Source organism: Ictidomys tridecemlineatus, chromosome 9 (assembly GCF_052094955.1).
Source record: "Ictidomys tridecemlineatus isolate mIctTri1 chromosome 9, mIctTri1.hap1, whole genome shotgun sequence".
Lineage (NCBI taxonomy): Eukaryota > Metazoa > Chordata > Mammalia > Rodentia > Sciuridae > Ictidomys > Ictidomys tridecemlineatus.
The window spans coordinates 94,434,796-94,453,345 of NC_135485.1; the positions used below are offsets into that span (position 1 = coordinate 94,434,796).

General features: G+C 33.3%; 1 protein-coding gene across 4 annotated transcripts in view; it reads right to left on the bottom strand.

Annotated features, from left to right (window-relative positions):
• Sec24b (SEC24 homolog B, COPII component) overlaps positions 1-18,550 on the bottom strand; it is an 82,092-nt gene that overhangs the window by 7,461 nt on the left and 56,081 nt on the right. For all 4 annotated transcript variants that reach the window (XM_078021823.1, XM_078021822.1, XM_078021821.1 and 1 more), the window contains 13 exons: positions 17,316-17,418; positions 15,095-15,221; positions 14,343-14,452; positions 12,459-12,571; positions 8,305-8,423; positions 7,784-7,839; positions 7,335-7,541; positions 5,490-5,613; positions 4,955-5,113; positions 4,087-4,260; positions 3,152-3,262; positions 1,443-1,618; positions 784-921 (listed from right to left, as the gene is read on the bottom strand). In XM_078021823.1, the coding sequence (XP_077877949.1) occupies positions 784-921; positions 1,443-1,618; positions 3,152-3,262; positions 4,087-4,260; positions 4,955-5,113; positions 5,490-5,613; positions 7,335-7,541; positions 7,784-7,839; positions 8,305-8,423; positions 12,459-12,571; positions 14,343-14,452; positions 15,095-15,221; positions 17,316-17,418 (1,717 nt within the window). The remainder of the gene's footprint in view (positions 1-783; positions 922-1,442; positions 1,619-3,151; positions 3,263-4,086; positions 4,261-4,954; positions 5,114-5,489; positions 5,614-7,334; positions 7,542-7,783; positions 7,840-8,304; positions 8,424-12,458; positions 12,572-14,342; positions 14,453-15,094; positions 15,222-17,315; positions 17,419-18,550) is intronic.

The following is an 18,550-nucleotide window of genomic DNA, read 5'->3' on the forward strand; positions in this document are numbered from 1 at the left end:
AGTTTTTAGGATGCAAAAATATTGATCATACCAATACCATTTTGGCTATAGAATTAATACACCCCAATGTATTCAAATTTAAAAAGTAAAAACATAAAATAAATAAAATGATTTGTTCTGTTTACTCTCCTTTTGGGATCAAGATGTATTAATAGTACGGTTGTTGACAGGACTGCACAGCAAACTACTTCTTTACATTTGTTTAGTAACATAGTATTATTGTAGGATGAATACTAACTCCAAAGACTATAGTTTCAACACAAGGAAGAAGAAAGAGTCTACACATTTCCACATTAAAATTATTGTTGGATACTAGGTTTAGTTTACTACATAATCAATACTACAATCTGATCATATCAGAAACTGCCAATGTCTACAATATATAAATAGAAATATCCATTATATAACTTTGCTTTGTAATAATAAGTTATTTCCTATACTTTTGAAAACTCCATATTCACATCTGAGAGTCCTATTCAGGTCCACAGCTAGTGTCCCTTATTTAATGTATTATTATTTTTTTAAAGACTTTTTTTTTAAGTTGCAGATGGGCATAATACCTTTATTTTATTTATTTATGTTGTGCTGAAGACCAAACCCAGTGCTTCATGCATGTGAGACAAGAGCTCTACCACTGAGCCACAAGCCCATCCCTTAATGTATTATTACCATAGGAAAAAAAAGAAATGGAAGAAACTACAATAATATATTATCATCTTAGCAATAAAACAGACTCTCAAATATACTCAAATTTACCAATTTCAAATGCACTAAGATGCATACCTCATCTGTCAATCTGTCTATTCTATATAGGTTGGGATGAATCATTTTCATTAGATGAACAAGAGGCTGAGACTTTATCTGACACATGGCATACACACGATCATCCAGGCGTGTGCTTGTACCCGTTCTAAATGCTTTCTACAAGAAAAAAGACAGGTTTTTAAGGAAAACATAAAGGTAGTGGACAGATACTAAAGAAAAATATACTATGGACAATGGAAAAAGTATGTTTTCAAATCAGACATCTCTGACACTTAATAGGTATGTAAATGAATTACTTAGCTTCTCTTTCCTATACTGTCATCCTGTGAGGGTTAAAAAAATGATGTGTACACAGTACCTATTTACAGTGACTGAGTCAATAGAAAGATGTTCAATAAATATTAGATCCTTTCCTAAGAGTTGGCTATGACCACTTCATTCTTCAAACTATTCACACATATTAAAGAAAGAGAATATGGTTTCACAAGAGTCATAATGTATTTGTCTGCCTTCATTTTCCTTTGATTTTTCCCCTATTTTTTTCGAAACACTTCCAATGCTCAAGTACATCACCCTCTAAGTATTAAAAGATTATAACCACCTAGACTTCATCTATTTACATATGTATCTGAGAATTTTTAAAACTTCATTAAATACAACAACATATACAGAGCTACCTGTTTGAGAAGGGCTAAAACATAGAGAGGAAACAACTTGAGGGAGCCAGGTGCTATCAATGCAGAGTGCTGCAAATTTGAGACAGTAGAGCCATAGGCAGACAGTGAATCCACTACAGCATTCACTAAGGCATCTCTTGCATCTGACAGACTTGATGAAACTGATCGATCCACAGCTATAAAGCAACCCAAAAGAAAAGGTGTTTAATCATTAGTTTCCATTAGTTTCCAAGAAACACTACAAAAGATAAAGTATTTATGCATTATTTAAGAAACAAACAAAATGCATTTCATCTGTTTTCTCATTTTAAGCATCTCCTCGTTACACATTTTTTTCTGAATTAAAAGCTGAGTAAATCTGATAATCAAAACAAATCTAGATACTTTTAGACTGTGTTTTAATCTTTTAAATCTAAAAACACTTAAACATTATTGATATTAGAGAAAGTATGTTCCTTTTAAGATGTTTCCATTACTCAAATGGAAAGCACATGTTAAAAACAGCATTTTTTTCCCTATACAACCAATACAAATTTCATACTGTAAGTCATCTCTAGTGATCTCTAACGATCTTTGCAAAACATTTCAGATCAACCAATTAAAAAAAAAAGAGGGCCAACTGAATTTGGGTTTTCATATAGACATTAAAGAGACAAATATCAATGTGAAACTGTTTCCTCTAAGAAAATATTTTATTAAAATAATCTATTGAATTAAAGTAATCTAAAAATGTGCCCAAATACTTAAAAAATAAAATACAATGAAAAGCAATCAATTATGGTATAAATAATTAAAAATCTACATGTAAAATGACTCTTTAAAAAAGATAAAGGTATTGTGTCCAACTACAACTAAAAAATAAATATTCCAAAAAAAAATTGTGACCCCAGGCTGAGCCTATATAGTTCAGTGGTAGAGTACTTGCCAGCATGCACAAGGCCTGAGTTTAATCCCCAGAACTACATAAAGAAGGGAGTCTTTTAGTGCTATTATAATTAATTCTATTATAATTTTTCTCAAGTGAGTAACCACTGTTTTCTCCAGGACTATATGGAAAATAGCAAGGCTCTTTTTATGTCTAAATTTATAAATAAGGAAAATTTTTGTTCAAACACTCAGTAGTATATTAATTCCCTAATGGATTTTTAAAATTCACTAACAGTAAAATTTATATTTGACTATAGTTCTATGGTGGTTATGTGTCAAATGCATAGCCATATAACCACTACCACAATAAAATATACAAGAGTTCTATCACCCTAAAAATATCTCCCTATAGGCACCTTTGCAGTAAAACCTTCTCCCTGTCCCCAGTCCTAGTAACTATTGATCTATTCTCCACTAGGTAATTTTCCCTTTTTGAATGTCACGTAAATACAATTATATGGATGTGGTCTTTTGAGACTAGCTTCTTTCCCTCAACATAATGTCTCTGAGAATCATCATGTTATTAGTCCAAGTAATGATAGTTCATTACCTTCCATACCGAGCTATACTCCATTGTAAAGATGTATCAGTTTATTCACACATTCATTAGTTGAATAGCACTTAGGTTTTTAAAGAACAGTCTTACTCTTCTTGCAAGTAAATGAAAATGCAAAATACATACTTTTAAAATGAGAGAGTACAAAGCTTTAAAAAAAAAACCCTCAGCTCCAGTTTTTAGAATACAAAACTATATTTTGCCTACTCCTCCCCTTTCTACTCACCCATGTTTGCTAGGAGGCAGATGGCAGCTTGTACATCTACTCCTGCATATACATCTGCTAGCGAACTTACCACTGGCAAACAAAGTGTATGCACTCTAATTCTGCGTTCACCTACAGAAAATGGAGAATAACTGTCACTGTATAATACATACATTAAGTTAAGAAAGAAATAAGGCAAACAGGTCAAAATCTTATTCAAATACTGGTTTGGCTATATTAAATTACCAATAGGATTCTGAAATGTAAAAATGTGTTTTACAGAAAATTAAAAGACTCTCTAAGTCTGTAGATCATGAACATTATACTACATGTTGCACAGAGTTGAACATTAGGCCTGATTTTATTTTAATGTCACTCATGCTAAATTATTCCCAATACAAGCTGGGTGTGGTGGCACATGCCTGTAATCCCAGTAATTTGAAAGGTTGAGGTAGAAGGAACTTAAGTTCAAGACCAACCTCAGCAAACTAGCAAGACTCTGTCTCAAAATAAAAAATGAGAGGGGTGGGGGAAGGGTTGGGGATGTCACTCAGTGATTAAGCACCCTTGGGTTCAATTCCTGATACCAAAAATAAATAGACAAATCAACAAATTATACAAATAAAATAAAATATCAGAAAATGCAGATTGTCAAATAACAAATAAAGGCCTTAATTACTACATAGTTCATTTTATGGGGCAAAACAATACAAAGGATGGCATAACTGGATTTAGCATGAGGTGCTTATGAGAAACATATAAGATCCTACAAGTTTTCCACAAATTAAAAAAAAATGTATTATCTGAAGATTCAAAAGGAGAGTTAAAATAAGGAGAGAAAATAATAGAACATATACTGGATTAATGCAAATTCCACTACTTCACAGTTTGAATTCATCTCCCCCCCATCCCCCAATCTACTGAAGAGAACATGAAAACATTTCAGATAACATTACCTTTGCTTGATGTATATAACAGGGCTGTTTGGAAGCACACTAAGGAAGTATCTGTCAAACTTTCTTCAATTGACAATTGCACTGCAAACCCAGCATCAGGATTGATATTGGCAAGGGATAACAAATCAGTGGAACGCACAAAGAAGTTTCCATGGAAAGTATGCATTGAAAGACCTAAGAAAGAAAAAACTGATATAAAAAGACGAAGTAACACCAGTATCTTCACCTCAAGCTAGTTTTGTTTTAAAGTTAAAGATGCCTCTGATTTTGAATCAAAGGTTAACTATGGAGTAAGGTTGGAGTGCTGACAGAAGTTCTAAAAAACTAATTAAAAAATCCAATGCAGGTTATATAAAAGTGAGACTGTACGTTTAACTTGTATTGATACTTATCTTATTACCATGTTTCATGGGTGACCTGGAGACATAAACCTAATATATAAAACTAAATAATTCAGGATTACTGTACAACTCCTTTTAGATTTAAAATAAGAGATCATAGTCCTGTCAGTAAACAATCACATAAAATACCAATGAAACATAAATTATGTGTTAATAAAGGCAAGGATCCTTAAAGATTTCATTTAAGATCTTCCCTATCCCCTAATTCTCCTCAAATCATTTGCAATATGGACTTTCTCTTAGGTGCTTCCTAAATAAACCAAAACATTATTTTTATCTACTTAGACAAATTATCTTAAAAAACTGCACAATGGCTACTCACAAATATATGTTGACTTAAAACAGTGTATAACCAAGTGGATCAAACACTAAGTTCTACAATGAACAATCATCATCACTGGTAGTCAATATATGAATGCTCACTCATTTTGATATATGTAATGTAAGGCAAAATTTGATACACATACCTTTAGTACACCTTATTCTCATAACGGCTTCAAATCCAATTTTTCTTGTGAGATATCGTTTTAGGTCTTTTTGTAACTTTTCTGCCTGTGAAGGATTGTGAGTATGGTGGAAAGACGGATAATAATAGATGCACCCTGCAGAATACTTGGACATACAAGCTTTAGAGAGAAATACAGAAAGTATTTTCTTTAGAAGCAATAATATTCTACTTGTACAGTAGTACAGATGCTATATTATGAATATAAATAATAAGAAAGCTTAAGTTGTCAAAGTAAGAATAACATTTAAATCTGAGAAAACAAAAGTATTTATAAAATATACAGTAAAGTTAAGCAGAATGGTAAGGGAATCATATAAACAAAATACTAATGGCATTTTATATTTGTATGAGGCTTTAAAGTTTACTGATAATCTTCATATTTATCTAATTCACATGCTTTCCCTAAAAATATTGAGAAAGCTTACTAAGAGTTTGGATTTAATAATATACTAAAGTGTTTAGGTAAATAGATAACCATTACAACATATTCTTACCTAGAGAAGCAAGATCAGAATATTGTGAACTTAAAAGGAACAAATCCACCGCAGTTTGCTGTCCTGAGCAATCCAAAGCAAGTTTCTTATAAAAATCAGTTGCAGGGCCAAGATGTTGTACCACCTGAGCCAACAGATAATAAAGTAAGAGTCAGAGGGTTTTAACTATGCACATGTTTGTATGCACCTATTATAATTAAGGAAGAGGACATATGCTGCCTCACTACCAAACTAATGAGTTTTAAAAAACAAGGTCTAGACAGGTGGCACAGATTTCCTATAACAACAGCTAATATTTATAAAAAGTTCTGTAGATACAAATAGCTAACAAATATATATATATATAAAATGTTCAACATTATTAGCAATTAGGGAAATGCAAATCAAAACTACAATGAGATTTCATCTCACACCAGTCAGAATGGCAGTCATCACGAATAAAAACAGTAATAAATTCTGCAGGTGATATGGGGGGAAAAACCATTTATACTGGTGGTGGGATTGTAAATTAGTACAACCACTATGGAAATCAGTATGGAGGTTCTTAAAAAACTAGGCAGGGAACCACCATATGACCCAGTTATATATACCACTTCTGAGTATTTAATCCCTGAAGAATTAAAATCATCATATTATAGTGATACATGAATACTCAGGTTTATAGCACCGCAACTCTCAACAAGCAAACTATGGAACTAACCTAAGTATCCATCAGTGGATGAATGGATAAAGAAAATGTGATATGTATGGAGTTTTATTCAGTCATAAAAAGGAAAAGAAGGTGGAAGGTCAGGGTGAGGAATCTCGTGAAAATCTAGGGAGAGCAGTAGAGGATGGGGTCCAAGGGTGGGAGATGTGGAAGGAAGGAGGAAGTACTAGGGAGTGATACTGACCTAATTCTATTGTTACACTGTGTACATGCAGAATATATAACAACAAAGCTCAACATTATGTTCAACTATAATACACCATTAAAAATGTGGGGACAAAAAAAAGGGACTTTCTGTGCCAGAGATTTTATATAAATTAAATATATATTATACATAACACAATTCTCAAAGGGTTTTAATGATTTACCTTTAACAGATGAGAAAACTAGGGCAAAAGCCAAATAACTTTATCAGGTTTATACAGTTATTGAGTGGTGAATGCTAGATTAAAAATTCAAGAAATCTGATGAGAGATGTTAAATGCTGTTAAATCAGTATTATGTGCTATTCTACAACACAAAAGTGTAAAAGGAAAGTCTGATTACTTGGCACCCAGCCATTGAATAGTTAAATTAAATACTTTCCCATTTACCAAGATGTATATATTTTTAAGAGTTTTAGGAACCTCAAATAATATTCATGAGAAAGACCAGCTAAAAAATATAATATGTATTTATATATGATGCCCAATTATGCTTATTTGTTTGTATTAACAATGCTAATCTTGTTAGTGAGATTATTAGTTAATTATATATTCCTCTATTTTCCAGGTTTTATATAATAATAAGTGTTATCTTTATAATTGAAAATGTTTTAGGATAAGCATGCTAAATTATAGCAACTCAGATTTAGTAAGTTTTTCCTTGTATAACAGAAAAGAACACAGGAGTCAGGAAATCATGCCACATCCTCTGGCAGGTCATTTGTAAAATGAAAAGATTAGACTAAATGATTTCTAAATATTTTTGGCTTGCAAACAAATAAGAAGAATGCACTGCAACACAAAATAATTTGAGTTCCACTCTCTTGCTAGCTTATTACCATTACTTATGAAAAATAGAATAAAGAACAAATAATTATGTCTAATAGGTAGAAAACACAAGGGGATATCACAGAGAAACTAAACATAAAATACCTTTGTACTTGACCTTTGATTAGGATCTTCTCTGGACTGCAGAAGCCCTGCACCCAAGGAAGGTAACTGTGTCTGAAATACAGACACACGGCCACCTGTTGGAGACATTAATTTAAAGGCAGCCTGAAGCGCAGGACCAAGGGCACTGTGTGTTTCTCTTGTATTGGTGAACATATTTGGTAATGCATTCAATAAGTCTTTTATAAGCTGGGAAAACAAAGATTAAACGTTGAATTACTGAGCAGGCAAGGCAATGTTCTTCTTTAACACATTCCAGAGTATGGTATGAGTCACTACATCTCTGGGGACTATAGAAGAGTCAATAGACGTGTCACCTACCAATGCTTATTGTCTAATATTAATATATCAAGTAAACAAATATTAATATCTAGTAAACAGTGGAAATGACAAAAATAGTTTGATGTTTTAAGAAAATAAATCAATCTCACCTCTTTACTTTCATAGAGATTCACAAGTAAACTATCTGGAGTAGGTAGAAAAACATCTACAGGGAAAACATAAAACAATGCATTATTAAATACATATACTCTGTACATACTATACATACATATATACATGTAAAAACATATTTAGTAATATGTAAGAAACTTTAAAGTATTTCCAAGAAAACTTTTTTTTTGTACCAGGGATTGAACCCAGGGACACTTAACCACTAAGACACATCACAGCCTTTTTAAAAATTTTTGATTTGAGACAAGATCTTGCTAAGTTGCTTGAAGTCTCACTGAAATGCTGAAGATGGCCTCAAACTTGTGATTCTCCTGCCTCAGCCTCCTGAGTGGCTGGCATTATAGATATGCATCACTGTACCCAGTTTCAAGAAAACATTTTAAAGCAAGTATCAAAATGGGCCAAATTATCTCCATAGCATATGACAAGATGTACTGTTAAAGAAGCTTCCATTTCAAAGCCTGTAGTTAGAAACACTTTAATTTTGCTGACTGCTTACCATCAATATCAGATACAATCAACATTTGAGGCTGTGATAATCCTTCCTGTAAATTATAGAAATGAATAGTGCTGTCAAAGGTCATGAATCCTATTCTTGTCCGTGAATCTCCAGGAAGCCTAAAGACAAAATTATTGATAAAGATAAATTGAAAAATGCTCAGTGACATTTTATTTTTTAAAAAAATAAAGAAATATTAAGTTGGTGGGGATTCCTTATTGGCAGAAAAAAAAATAAAGAAATAGTAAGCCATGTCTAAGGATAATTTTATAGACAATAGAAAAATTATCTCAATCTAAACACATACATAAAATAGAAGAGGAAGGAGGAAATATTTTGTTTTCAGATGAAACCACTTATATGATTAGAATTTATAATTCAGAAAACTGAACAATATTAGTATTCAAATAAAGGGTAAACCAAAACTAAAAATGAATTTATTTTTAAAATGTAAAGATTTCTTGCTAACTTTTCTTTGAAACATATTCTTTTAAGTGAAAACATAATTTTTCAGTTCACATATTACAACACTGGATCCTTTTTAAGCTTTTTAAGGGTCGAACGACAAAAGAACACTTTTCAAGAAAAGGTTGAGTGCAATGCAAATTTCAATGTGCTAAATTTTAAACAAAAAACACAGGTAAGAACATTCAAACATTTATCTATCATCAATTATTAAAATTTTTTCTATCAGAACTGTTTCAAAAGGCAATGCCATGGAATAAAAAAGTAAATTACCATTTCATCATCTGTCAAGCTTCCCTTATTAATACCATGATGGATGCCTCATTTTATAGATGCATATTTCAATAAGTACCACCAACTATGTTAACTGCAGTTATGTAATTTATTCTTTTAGCAATGCTTTAAAATACTTCTGAATATTATAATATGCCAAACTAGAATGTGCTTCAAAGCAAGAAGAATTCTTACTACTAAAGATGATCAATCAGGCTACTCAGTCTGCAAGGTAGGCTAAAAGAATTCCAGTGAACAGAAGGCACATATTTGGCTTACCAGTACTAGTCAAGATTTATGATGTCGCCAAACATCAATTTCCACTTCTTTGAGATTTCTCTGGTCACTTATATTTAGGGTCATTTATTATCAATTACTCGGAGATTGCTGATCCACCCCCGAAATCAAAATATATGAAGTTGAGCAGGAGCTGCTGCAGCATCGAACTCTTCTTTCTCAAAGATGTTTGCAGAACCCTTTCTAAAACTATGTTACTATACTGTTGCTGTCCTATTACCTTTACTATTCTTTTCTAATTTTCTTAAGTCTTCTATTTTCCATTGTAATCAAATGCAAATATTTTTAAAACACTTTCTATCGTCAATATTATCCTTCTGGTTTTGTAATCTTTTAATTTATAAAGTCACTCATTTTTGTCAGTGGCTCTTTCTTTTCTGAGAACAATATAATTAAGTGGATTACTAGAACAAGGAGATGGAAGACAGCTTGTTCCATTACTCCATGAACAATTCTGGTATTGTGGTACCTCCAGAAGCATTATACCCTTGAGAGGAATTAAAATTTGGTGTTTACTAGAATGGAATCACTATTTGGACCCAGTTATCCCACTCCTCAGCATATACCCAAAGGACTTAAAATCAGCATACTATAGTGAAGCAGTCCCATCAATGTTTATAGCAGCTCATTTCACAATAGCTAAGCTAAGATGCCCTTCAACAAATGAATGGATTAAAAAAAGTGGTGTATATACAGTAAATGAATGGAACCAGAGACCATCATGCTAGGTGAAATAAGCCAGTTGCAAAAAACCAAAGGCCAAATGTTCTCCCTGATATGTGAATCTAACACACAATGGAGGAGGGGAGCAAAGAAGAGAAGTTCATTGGATTAGACAAAGGGGAATGAAGGGAAGGTTACAGGGTTGAGAATAGAAAAGATAGTAGAATGAATAGGACATAACTTTCTTATATTCATGTGTGAATACATGACCAGTGTAACTCTACATCATGTACAACCACAAGAATGGGAAGTTAGCTGAGCGCGGTTCGGTGGCACACACCTGTAATCCCAGTGGCTCGGGAGGCTGAGGCAGGAGGATCAAGAGTTCAAAGCCAGCCTCAGCAAAAGGGAGGCACTAAACAACTCAGTGAGACCCTGTCTCTAAATAAAATACAAAATAGGGCTGCGGATGTGGCTCAGTGGTCAAGTGCCCCTGAGTTCAATCCCGGGTACCTCCCACCTCAAAAAAAGAATGGCAAGTTATACTCCATGTGTGTATGCCAAAATACATTCTACTATCACATATATCTAAAAAGAACAAAAAAACAAACAACAACAAAAAAAAACTTATTGTTAAAAAAGATCAAACATTTTTATTCAGTGTGGTCTTTTGCTACTTGGTGTTCAAGCTATTTCTGACATAAGCACTTGTGATTAAATAAGGTAAACATTTAAACCAATGATAAAAATATAAAAACTAAATTATTAACAAACTAAAGGCAAATCTTTCAATACATCTGAATTTTTAGAATCTTGAATATCTTAATAATGTCAGTTTCATTTATAGGCCAAGATTAGTGACATGTAGACCGTAGTGTCTACTTGTAGCATTTGAAAGACTCCCAAGTTCAAATAAAGATGGGGGAGAACTTTTTGGAATTACCCATTGTACTCTTGACAAAGTATATATAAAGATATACTGTAGTGGGCTGAAGTTGTAACTCAGCGGTGGAGCTCTTGCCTCGCATGTGTGAGGCACTGGACTAGAGGCTCAGCATCACAAAAATAAATAAAATAACTAAGTAAAGGTATTGTGTCCATCTACAACTAAAAATACTAAAAATAAAACAAAACTAAACAAAAACCAACCAAACAAACAAACAAAAAACCACTGTAGTAGTGTACCACTGTCATTAACAATCTTAAATCATTATCTCTTATGGATATTAGAATGAAAAAGAAATGAACAAACAACTTTATTCCCAGAGAAATATATAATTTTTAAAGCTAGTTGAGGAAGTCCTTCACAATTAACATTGGTAGACACACAGGAAGGAATTATGAGCCACATATAAACTACTTAGCCTGTTCCTATTTCCACAACATTGTTGTTTACTAATGTGCTAAAATGAAAAGGATTGTCCTGGCTTCCTAACATATTTAGCACAAAATCAGTTCCCTCCTCCCCTTTCTTCAACTCATTCTCTCATTAGTGAATAAAAAATAGCTTATGTGGGGCTGGGACTATAGCTCAGTGGCAGAGTGCTTGCCTAGCATGTGTGAGGCACTGGGTTCAATCCTCAGCACCACATACAAATAAACAAATAAAATAAAGGCATTCTGTCCATCTAAAAGTACAAAAAAATAAAAATAAAAAGTAAAATTCCATGCTCAGGCATAAAGTACAGGTATATTTCTCTCATCTAGATTATTATCTTTTAAATTTTTTTGTTTGTTTAGTTATAGCTGGATATAATACCTTTGTTTTTATTTACCTATTTTCATGTGGTGCTGAGGATCGAACCCAGGGCCTCACATGCCAAGCAAGCGCTCTACTGCTGAGCCACAACTCCAGCCCCCCTCCTCATCTAGATTCTTTGAAAAATCTTTTAAATTTATTTTTAAATTTTAAATTGTGGATTGACTAAACCTAGTTAATTAACATAGGTATTTCCTCATAAAGATATCATTTTTGTGGTGAGAATGTCTCAGATCTGCTCTTAAGTGATTTTCAAGAATACAATATATTGTTACAAATATAGACAGCATACTGTATGATAGATCTCTTGAATGTTCACTTAACATAATGTTCTTTCAGTTCAGCCATGTTTGATAATAGTCTCATATAGATTCTTGATACTCTGGCCAAGTTAGGCTTTCTGTGTTGGAATTCAATGGAATTTGACCAGTGTTCAGGTCAGCTAAGTCAGAGGGAAAACTAGACAAGATCTAAATTCTTTACTAAGTATTAAAATTTTTATGATTGAGGTTACCAAGTCATTAAATCATCATAACTGAAGTAGAAGGACCCTTATTCTATGGTAAACAGGAAGTACTCTTTTAGTTTATAGGAAAATACAAGGTTAACAAAACCAACACTTTAAATTAGTAATAAATACTTCACACTTACATATATTTACACAGACACGATATTATGAGCAAAAAAATATTCTTACTTGTCTAAGTTTTCTAATAGTGACTGGCACAAAATTGTCAAATACCCAGCTTCCACTGCATTATGAGATACATCTAAAACAAACAAGTAAACTGCAGGTTGAGGAGGACGAAGCTGAAAGAAAAAAAATAATGTAGTTTATTTAGTGGGTACAACCTATTCTTTTTTTAATCACTATTACTGCTGAATATCTATTGAGTATATTATACCAAAAAACACCCAAATAGGATTGCTATTTATAAGCTCTTATGTGCTAATGAAAATGACATTCCTTCTTGCAAAGTTCCCTGTAGATTAAGCGTGATCAGAGAGTTGTAATGGTTAAATAGATGGTTTAAATGTATTCCAGATAAGGAATGTTGGCTAAAATATAACCTGAAGACCTGCTGTTAGTACTAACTACTAGGTCACCTGGTAGTGGCCTTTTAACCCCATAGGTTAAGTGCTAAATATAAAGGAAATCCTTGTGTATACATATTTATAAAGGCTTTCTCTTGTCATTGAGATATACACTGATATATTTATGGGCGACATGATATCTGATATTATCATTTAACATGATAAACTCTAGGGAAAGTGAAGGGGTAGGCTGGATGAAAATGAAATATATTTGGCAAAAAGTTGACAAATGTAGCTCAGTCATGGGTAAACAATAGTTCATTATACTATTTTCTCTTTAGAGTATGCTTAATAATAACTGGTGTGGAAAGTTATAAAATGATAAATAATGTCTTTTTTTTGAGGTGCTGAGGATTGACCCCAAGGCCTCATGCATGCTAGGCAAATGCTCTACCACCAACTACACTACCAACTCGTAAAGTCTTTAAAAAAACAAACAAACAAACAAACAAGTCAACCAAAGGTCATATGAATCATATGACAAAAATTAAAGATTTATTTCTTGCTTCACCACTTCAGTTAGATTAAAAACCAAAAACAGAGTTCAGAACATACTAAATTATAAAGGTAAAAAGCTGAAAGTAATCATAAGCAAGTTTATATGGAAATAGACATGAGAACTGTACCTAAGTCAGCACAGGCTAAATTAAAATAAAAGACTATAAAAATGACAAAAATAAAGATGGGCCAAGCACCAGGAATTTACTGCTTATCAAGTGTTCCTATTCACCTTCCTCCATTAGCAGACAATGAATTTGAATTTCTGCAGGCAATGAAGATTAGAAGATAGTTATTATAGATATATTAAAAACAAGAATATATTACAAAGAAGAAGAGCAAGGACTTAGGTAAAAAAAATCATTTTTATAAGTGAAAATGAAGAATAAGATATAGAGTCAACATAATTAAAAAACAGTTAGATGGGCTGGGGATGTGGCTCAAGCGGTAGCGCGCTCGCCTGGCATGCGTGCAGCCCGGGTTCGAACCTCAGCACACACACCAACAAAGATGTTGTGTCCACCGAAAACTAAAAAATAAATATTAAAAATTCTTTCTCTCCTCTCTCTCTCCCTCCCTCCCTCCCTCCCTCTCTCTCTCTCTCTCTCTCTCTCTCTCTCTCTCTTACAAAAAAAAGAGTTTTTCAATGGCATAATATATTCTTCTAGGAGATCAAATAACATTTAGGAAGAACTTGCTAATTTTTAAGTAAAAACTTTCACCATTATTTTAAAAAATACTATGCATTAAAAATTTGGACAAAAATTCACGAAACATGGGCTGGGATTGAAGCTCAGTGGTAGAGCGATTGTCTAGCATGTGTGAGGCCCTGGATTCCGATCCTCAGTACCACATAAAAATAAATAAGTAAAATAAAGGTATTACGTCCATCTACAACTAAAAATATTTTTTTTTTAAATTTACCTAACAGAAATCAAATGACCAATATAATTGTGTCCCATGACTAATTTTAGCCCGGAACAGTTACCATGTAATCTGAAGAAGCAATGAACTCCACAGTTGAATTCTGAACTTCTGGTCGTTTATGAGGTTCTCCATAAGATCGAGTAAGAGGGTTATACATAAATTCTTCAGGAACTAAACAAGAGATAGGAATCCAGTATGAATTCAGTAACATGCCTAGAATTAAACACCTTTATTATCACTGTCTGAGGATGTTTGCCAACAATTCTGTGAACATTTAATGATAACAATAAATTCTGCAAGCTGGCTTTAATAAAAACAACAACCAAAACCATATTTTCTGAAATATGTGAAGAAACCAATACACAGATAACTGGTTTCTTAGACTTGTTTCTTATTTATTATATTCTATGACATAGAAAACATCAGAAATGCAAATTTGAAAGCGATTATCATAGGGAGACCTAATATATGAGGCACAGGGGGCAACAGATGTGATGCATGTGAGTGTCCACACACACACTGGTCAAGGTGCCCCAGCTCACATTCTTGCCATTAAAAATAGCATCATAGTCTGGGGATGTGGCTCAAGCGGTAATGCACTTATATGGCATGCGCGGGGCGCTGGGTTCGATCCTCAGCACCACATAAAAATAAAATAAAGATGTTGTGTCCACTGAAAACTGAAAATAAATATTAAAAAATTCTCTCTCTTTCTCTCTATTTAAAAAAATAGCATCAAAGTTATTTTTAAAGCAATGAAAGAATAGACTAAAATGTTGAGAATAATATTAAGAAACATTTTAAGAATCTCACCATCATTAACTCTATAGCACAAGTTGCATTTCCATCTACGTTGATCAATGAAGGACACAAAGGGGTTGATGTATGTTCGACAAGATCGGCACCTCACAATGGTATTTGATGTTATTACTGGTAATTGCTGGAAAAGAAAATAAAAATGTTGTAGCAACAAAAACACCCTAGGGAGAAACAGAACACCCACTGCTCTGCTCATACATAGAACAGAAACCAGAACTGTATCTTTGTATGGTTTTATATTGAAGAGTATTATTACATTCAGTGATGAGCTGAGCAATATAAGCAACTGTCAAGTTTTCTCTCCTCTCATCACAAATCTTAATATGAAAACAAAGTCACACCAAATCTGATAAAATAACTAGCTGACAAGAAAACTTTGGCCAAGAAAATAATACAAGCTACAGTTCATCAGCTAGACTCAGGAAATAACAGTGAGAAAGAAACATATACCACATAAGATGGCCTTTGTCTGGCTGTTCCTGGTACTACTAGCTAGCAAGCAGTGCTTGGTGGACAGTGACAGCAGTCCTAATGAGAACTGAGGCCACAAGAATCCAAACACAATGTACATTAAATTAAAAAATACTACGCTTACTTTGGGAAAGGAACTTTATATTCAATGTAGAAATTAAGAAAATGGGAATAAATTAAGAGATCATAGCTTATTCTATATCTCTGAATTAACTTATTATTTCTTTTGTATTTTTCATTCAGAATTTTTAAAAATCTACATAAAAACATTATCTTTGTATTTAAGATTTTTTCACTTACATTGTTGTGTGCATATGTGTACATGTATATGAAAGAGAGAGGAGAGAGGTGAAGGGGGGAGGGAAAGACAGACCTGGGATTGAACCAAGGGGTACTCTACCACTGAGCTATATCCCCAGCCCTTTTATTTTTTATTTTGAAACTGGGTCTCTCACTATGCTGCTGTGGCTGGCCTTGACCTCGTGTTCCTCCTGCCTCAGTCTCCCAAGTAGTGGGGATTATATAGGTGTGTACCAGCACGTTCAGCCCATATACGCTATTTTTATCACATAAGTAGCTACAGATCAGGTGTGAAAAAAAATCAGGAAATACAATTAACTGGAAGTGAGAAAATAAAAAAATGACCCATAATTCTATATACTAGAGAATATTATGTTAATATTTTAGTGCACGCACTTCCAGAAGATCATATGTGGAATCTGTATTTAGAGAACTACTCTTATCTATGGATATAGCAAATTGACTGTCTTGGCTTAGAGATAAAGGTTGTAATCATAGGTGATTAAATAGTATTTACTGAATGAATAAATTCAAGGTACTTATCACATAGAATTATTTCACTTTTTATTCACTTTGATCCATTCTGTACATCCTAGTAGAAAAGTAAGGTTCACAAGGAAGATGAGTGACCTTTGTATCTCCAGCATCTAGTATTAGATAGGCAGATAATAAGTATTTTTGTTTTTTAATAACCGAGAGAAAAAGAAACCTGTAGCAATAGGAGGGGTAGAAAATCATAGTAGTAAAAAAGTGTGAGGGAGAAATGCAATTTGTGAAGTAAAAATAAAATGTCTCTGGCTAATATTTTTTCTGACGTTTTAAAAATGTAGTTTAAATACAACACATATGCATGAAATACCTGAAGCACATGTAAAAATCTAGCCAGCTATGCATTAAACCAAATGGACTGCAGAAACTTAAACAACACATAAAAATTTTAACTCAACACAATCTGAAGTGTTCAGATTTTCCCATTATTTGCTTAATTTGGAACAATTATATAGTTCTCTTCTCTAACTGGAAATCACTTTAATAAAGAACTCATAAGATTTAATCTGCCTTTTACTTCCAAAATGACTAATCTTTCAAAACACACTTGGGACTTTCCATCAGTTATAGAAAACTTTACTATACAAAGAGGGAATCACTTCTTATACTGTATTCACAATAAAAACATCACATGGATTTGATTAATTACATGTATTTATAGTACTACATATAACAATTTGTTTCTTCATGTGGGTAAGGTCAATGATGTGATCAGGGCTTAGCTTAGGGTATGATACAAAGCAGTTGCTCAGAAAATGTTTGTTGACTTGAATTGGCAGAAATGATTATTTCTAACTCCAAATAAACAATGATGAAAACTCTTAATATAAAATTTGAATACCTTGTACATAAGCACTTGTCATTACTCAAAATATTTCAAAATATGTCACTTTACCGTTAGGTCTCTGAAGGGATGTAACAACAATCCTAAGGGAAGCTTAGCTTTATTCAGTAAAGCCTGAGTCTGTGGAATATTTGTCAAAGTACACCGAAATGAACTGCAAAATACAAACAACATGGAGGACATAAGCTGTTAGGAAAAAAATACGATGAAGTAGATGGGATAATTAAAAACATTTAAGGGCATAACTGAAAATCATTTGAGCATGTTATTATAACTAAAAGCAGTGTTCTGGAGATATAACTTGGTGATATAGCACTTGCCTAGCATGTGTGAGGCACTGAGTTCAATTCCCAGTATAGCAAAAAACTAAAATGAAGCAGGGAGGTCCTGATTACTTTAAACAGGCATATATGTAATAGATGTTAAAAGACCTAAATTAAGGAGTCAACATTTTCATGGTGGCAAAGCAAAACACATTCAGGAAAAAAAAAACAAAAAAAACAAGAGCCTATTATATTAGCCAGTAGGACATGAACAAAAAGCTCTAGGAAACATGAATGAAAAGCCAGACTTCTTTTGTCTCTAACAATGCTGTTCCTGCTTCACTGTCCCCCTTTCACCTGACTAGACTGTCACTCTTACTACAGGACTCATCAAAGGTATCACTGTTTCTGAATACTCCTTTGCCTCTTCACTCCGCATTTCAGAAGCAAAAACTTCTTTCTCTGCTCCGAGACGGGCTTAAGCTTCAGTGCTATCAATTAGACTGACTTGCCTTGGTTGGCTATGGACTTCCTTTACCTTCTGCTGTTTCCTTCACAGAATGATTGCTTACAAGTGAGTGAGTTATAAGTTAAAGTTAACAGAGAAAGAATCAATAAAGGAACAGCCAAAGAAGTAAGTAGCAGTGGAAACCAGAAAAGGTATTTAAGAAGAGCAGATAACATTGTGTAGAGAGATCTATCTACTCCAGGCTTAGCCCTGTTCTCCAAAAATGCCAAGCTTATTCCCACTTCAGGACTTCCTTTGCTGGTTGGACACCTTGGAACAATCTTCCCAGAAGTCCTGTGGCTTGCTGTCTCACTCCATGCAGACCTGTACTCAAATGTTATCTCTTTGTGAAAACCTAATTACAGACTTCTCAGCTAAGACAAGTACCCTCTAGCACTCACATAACCCTGTGTTTCACTAATATAAGTTCTCTAATTCCATGAGGATCAGGAACTTTGCTTATTTAAAACTCTATCCCAAATACATGGAAACAGTGACTTGTGCTTAATTAACTT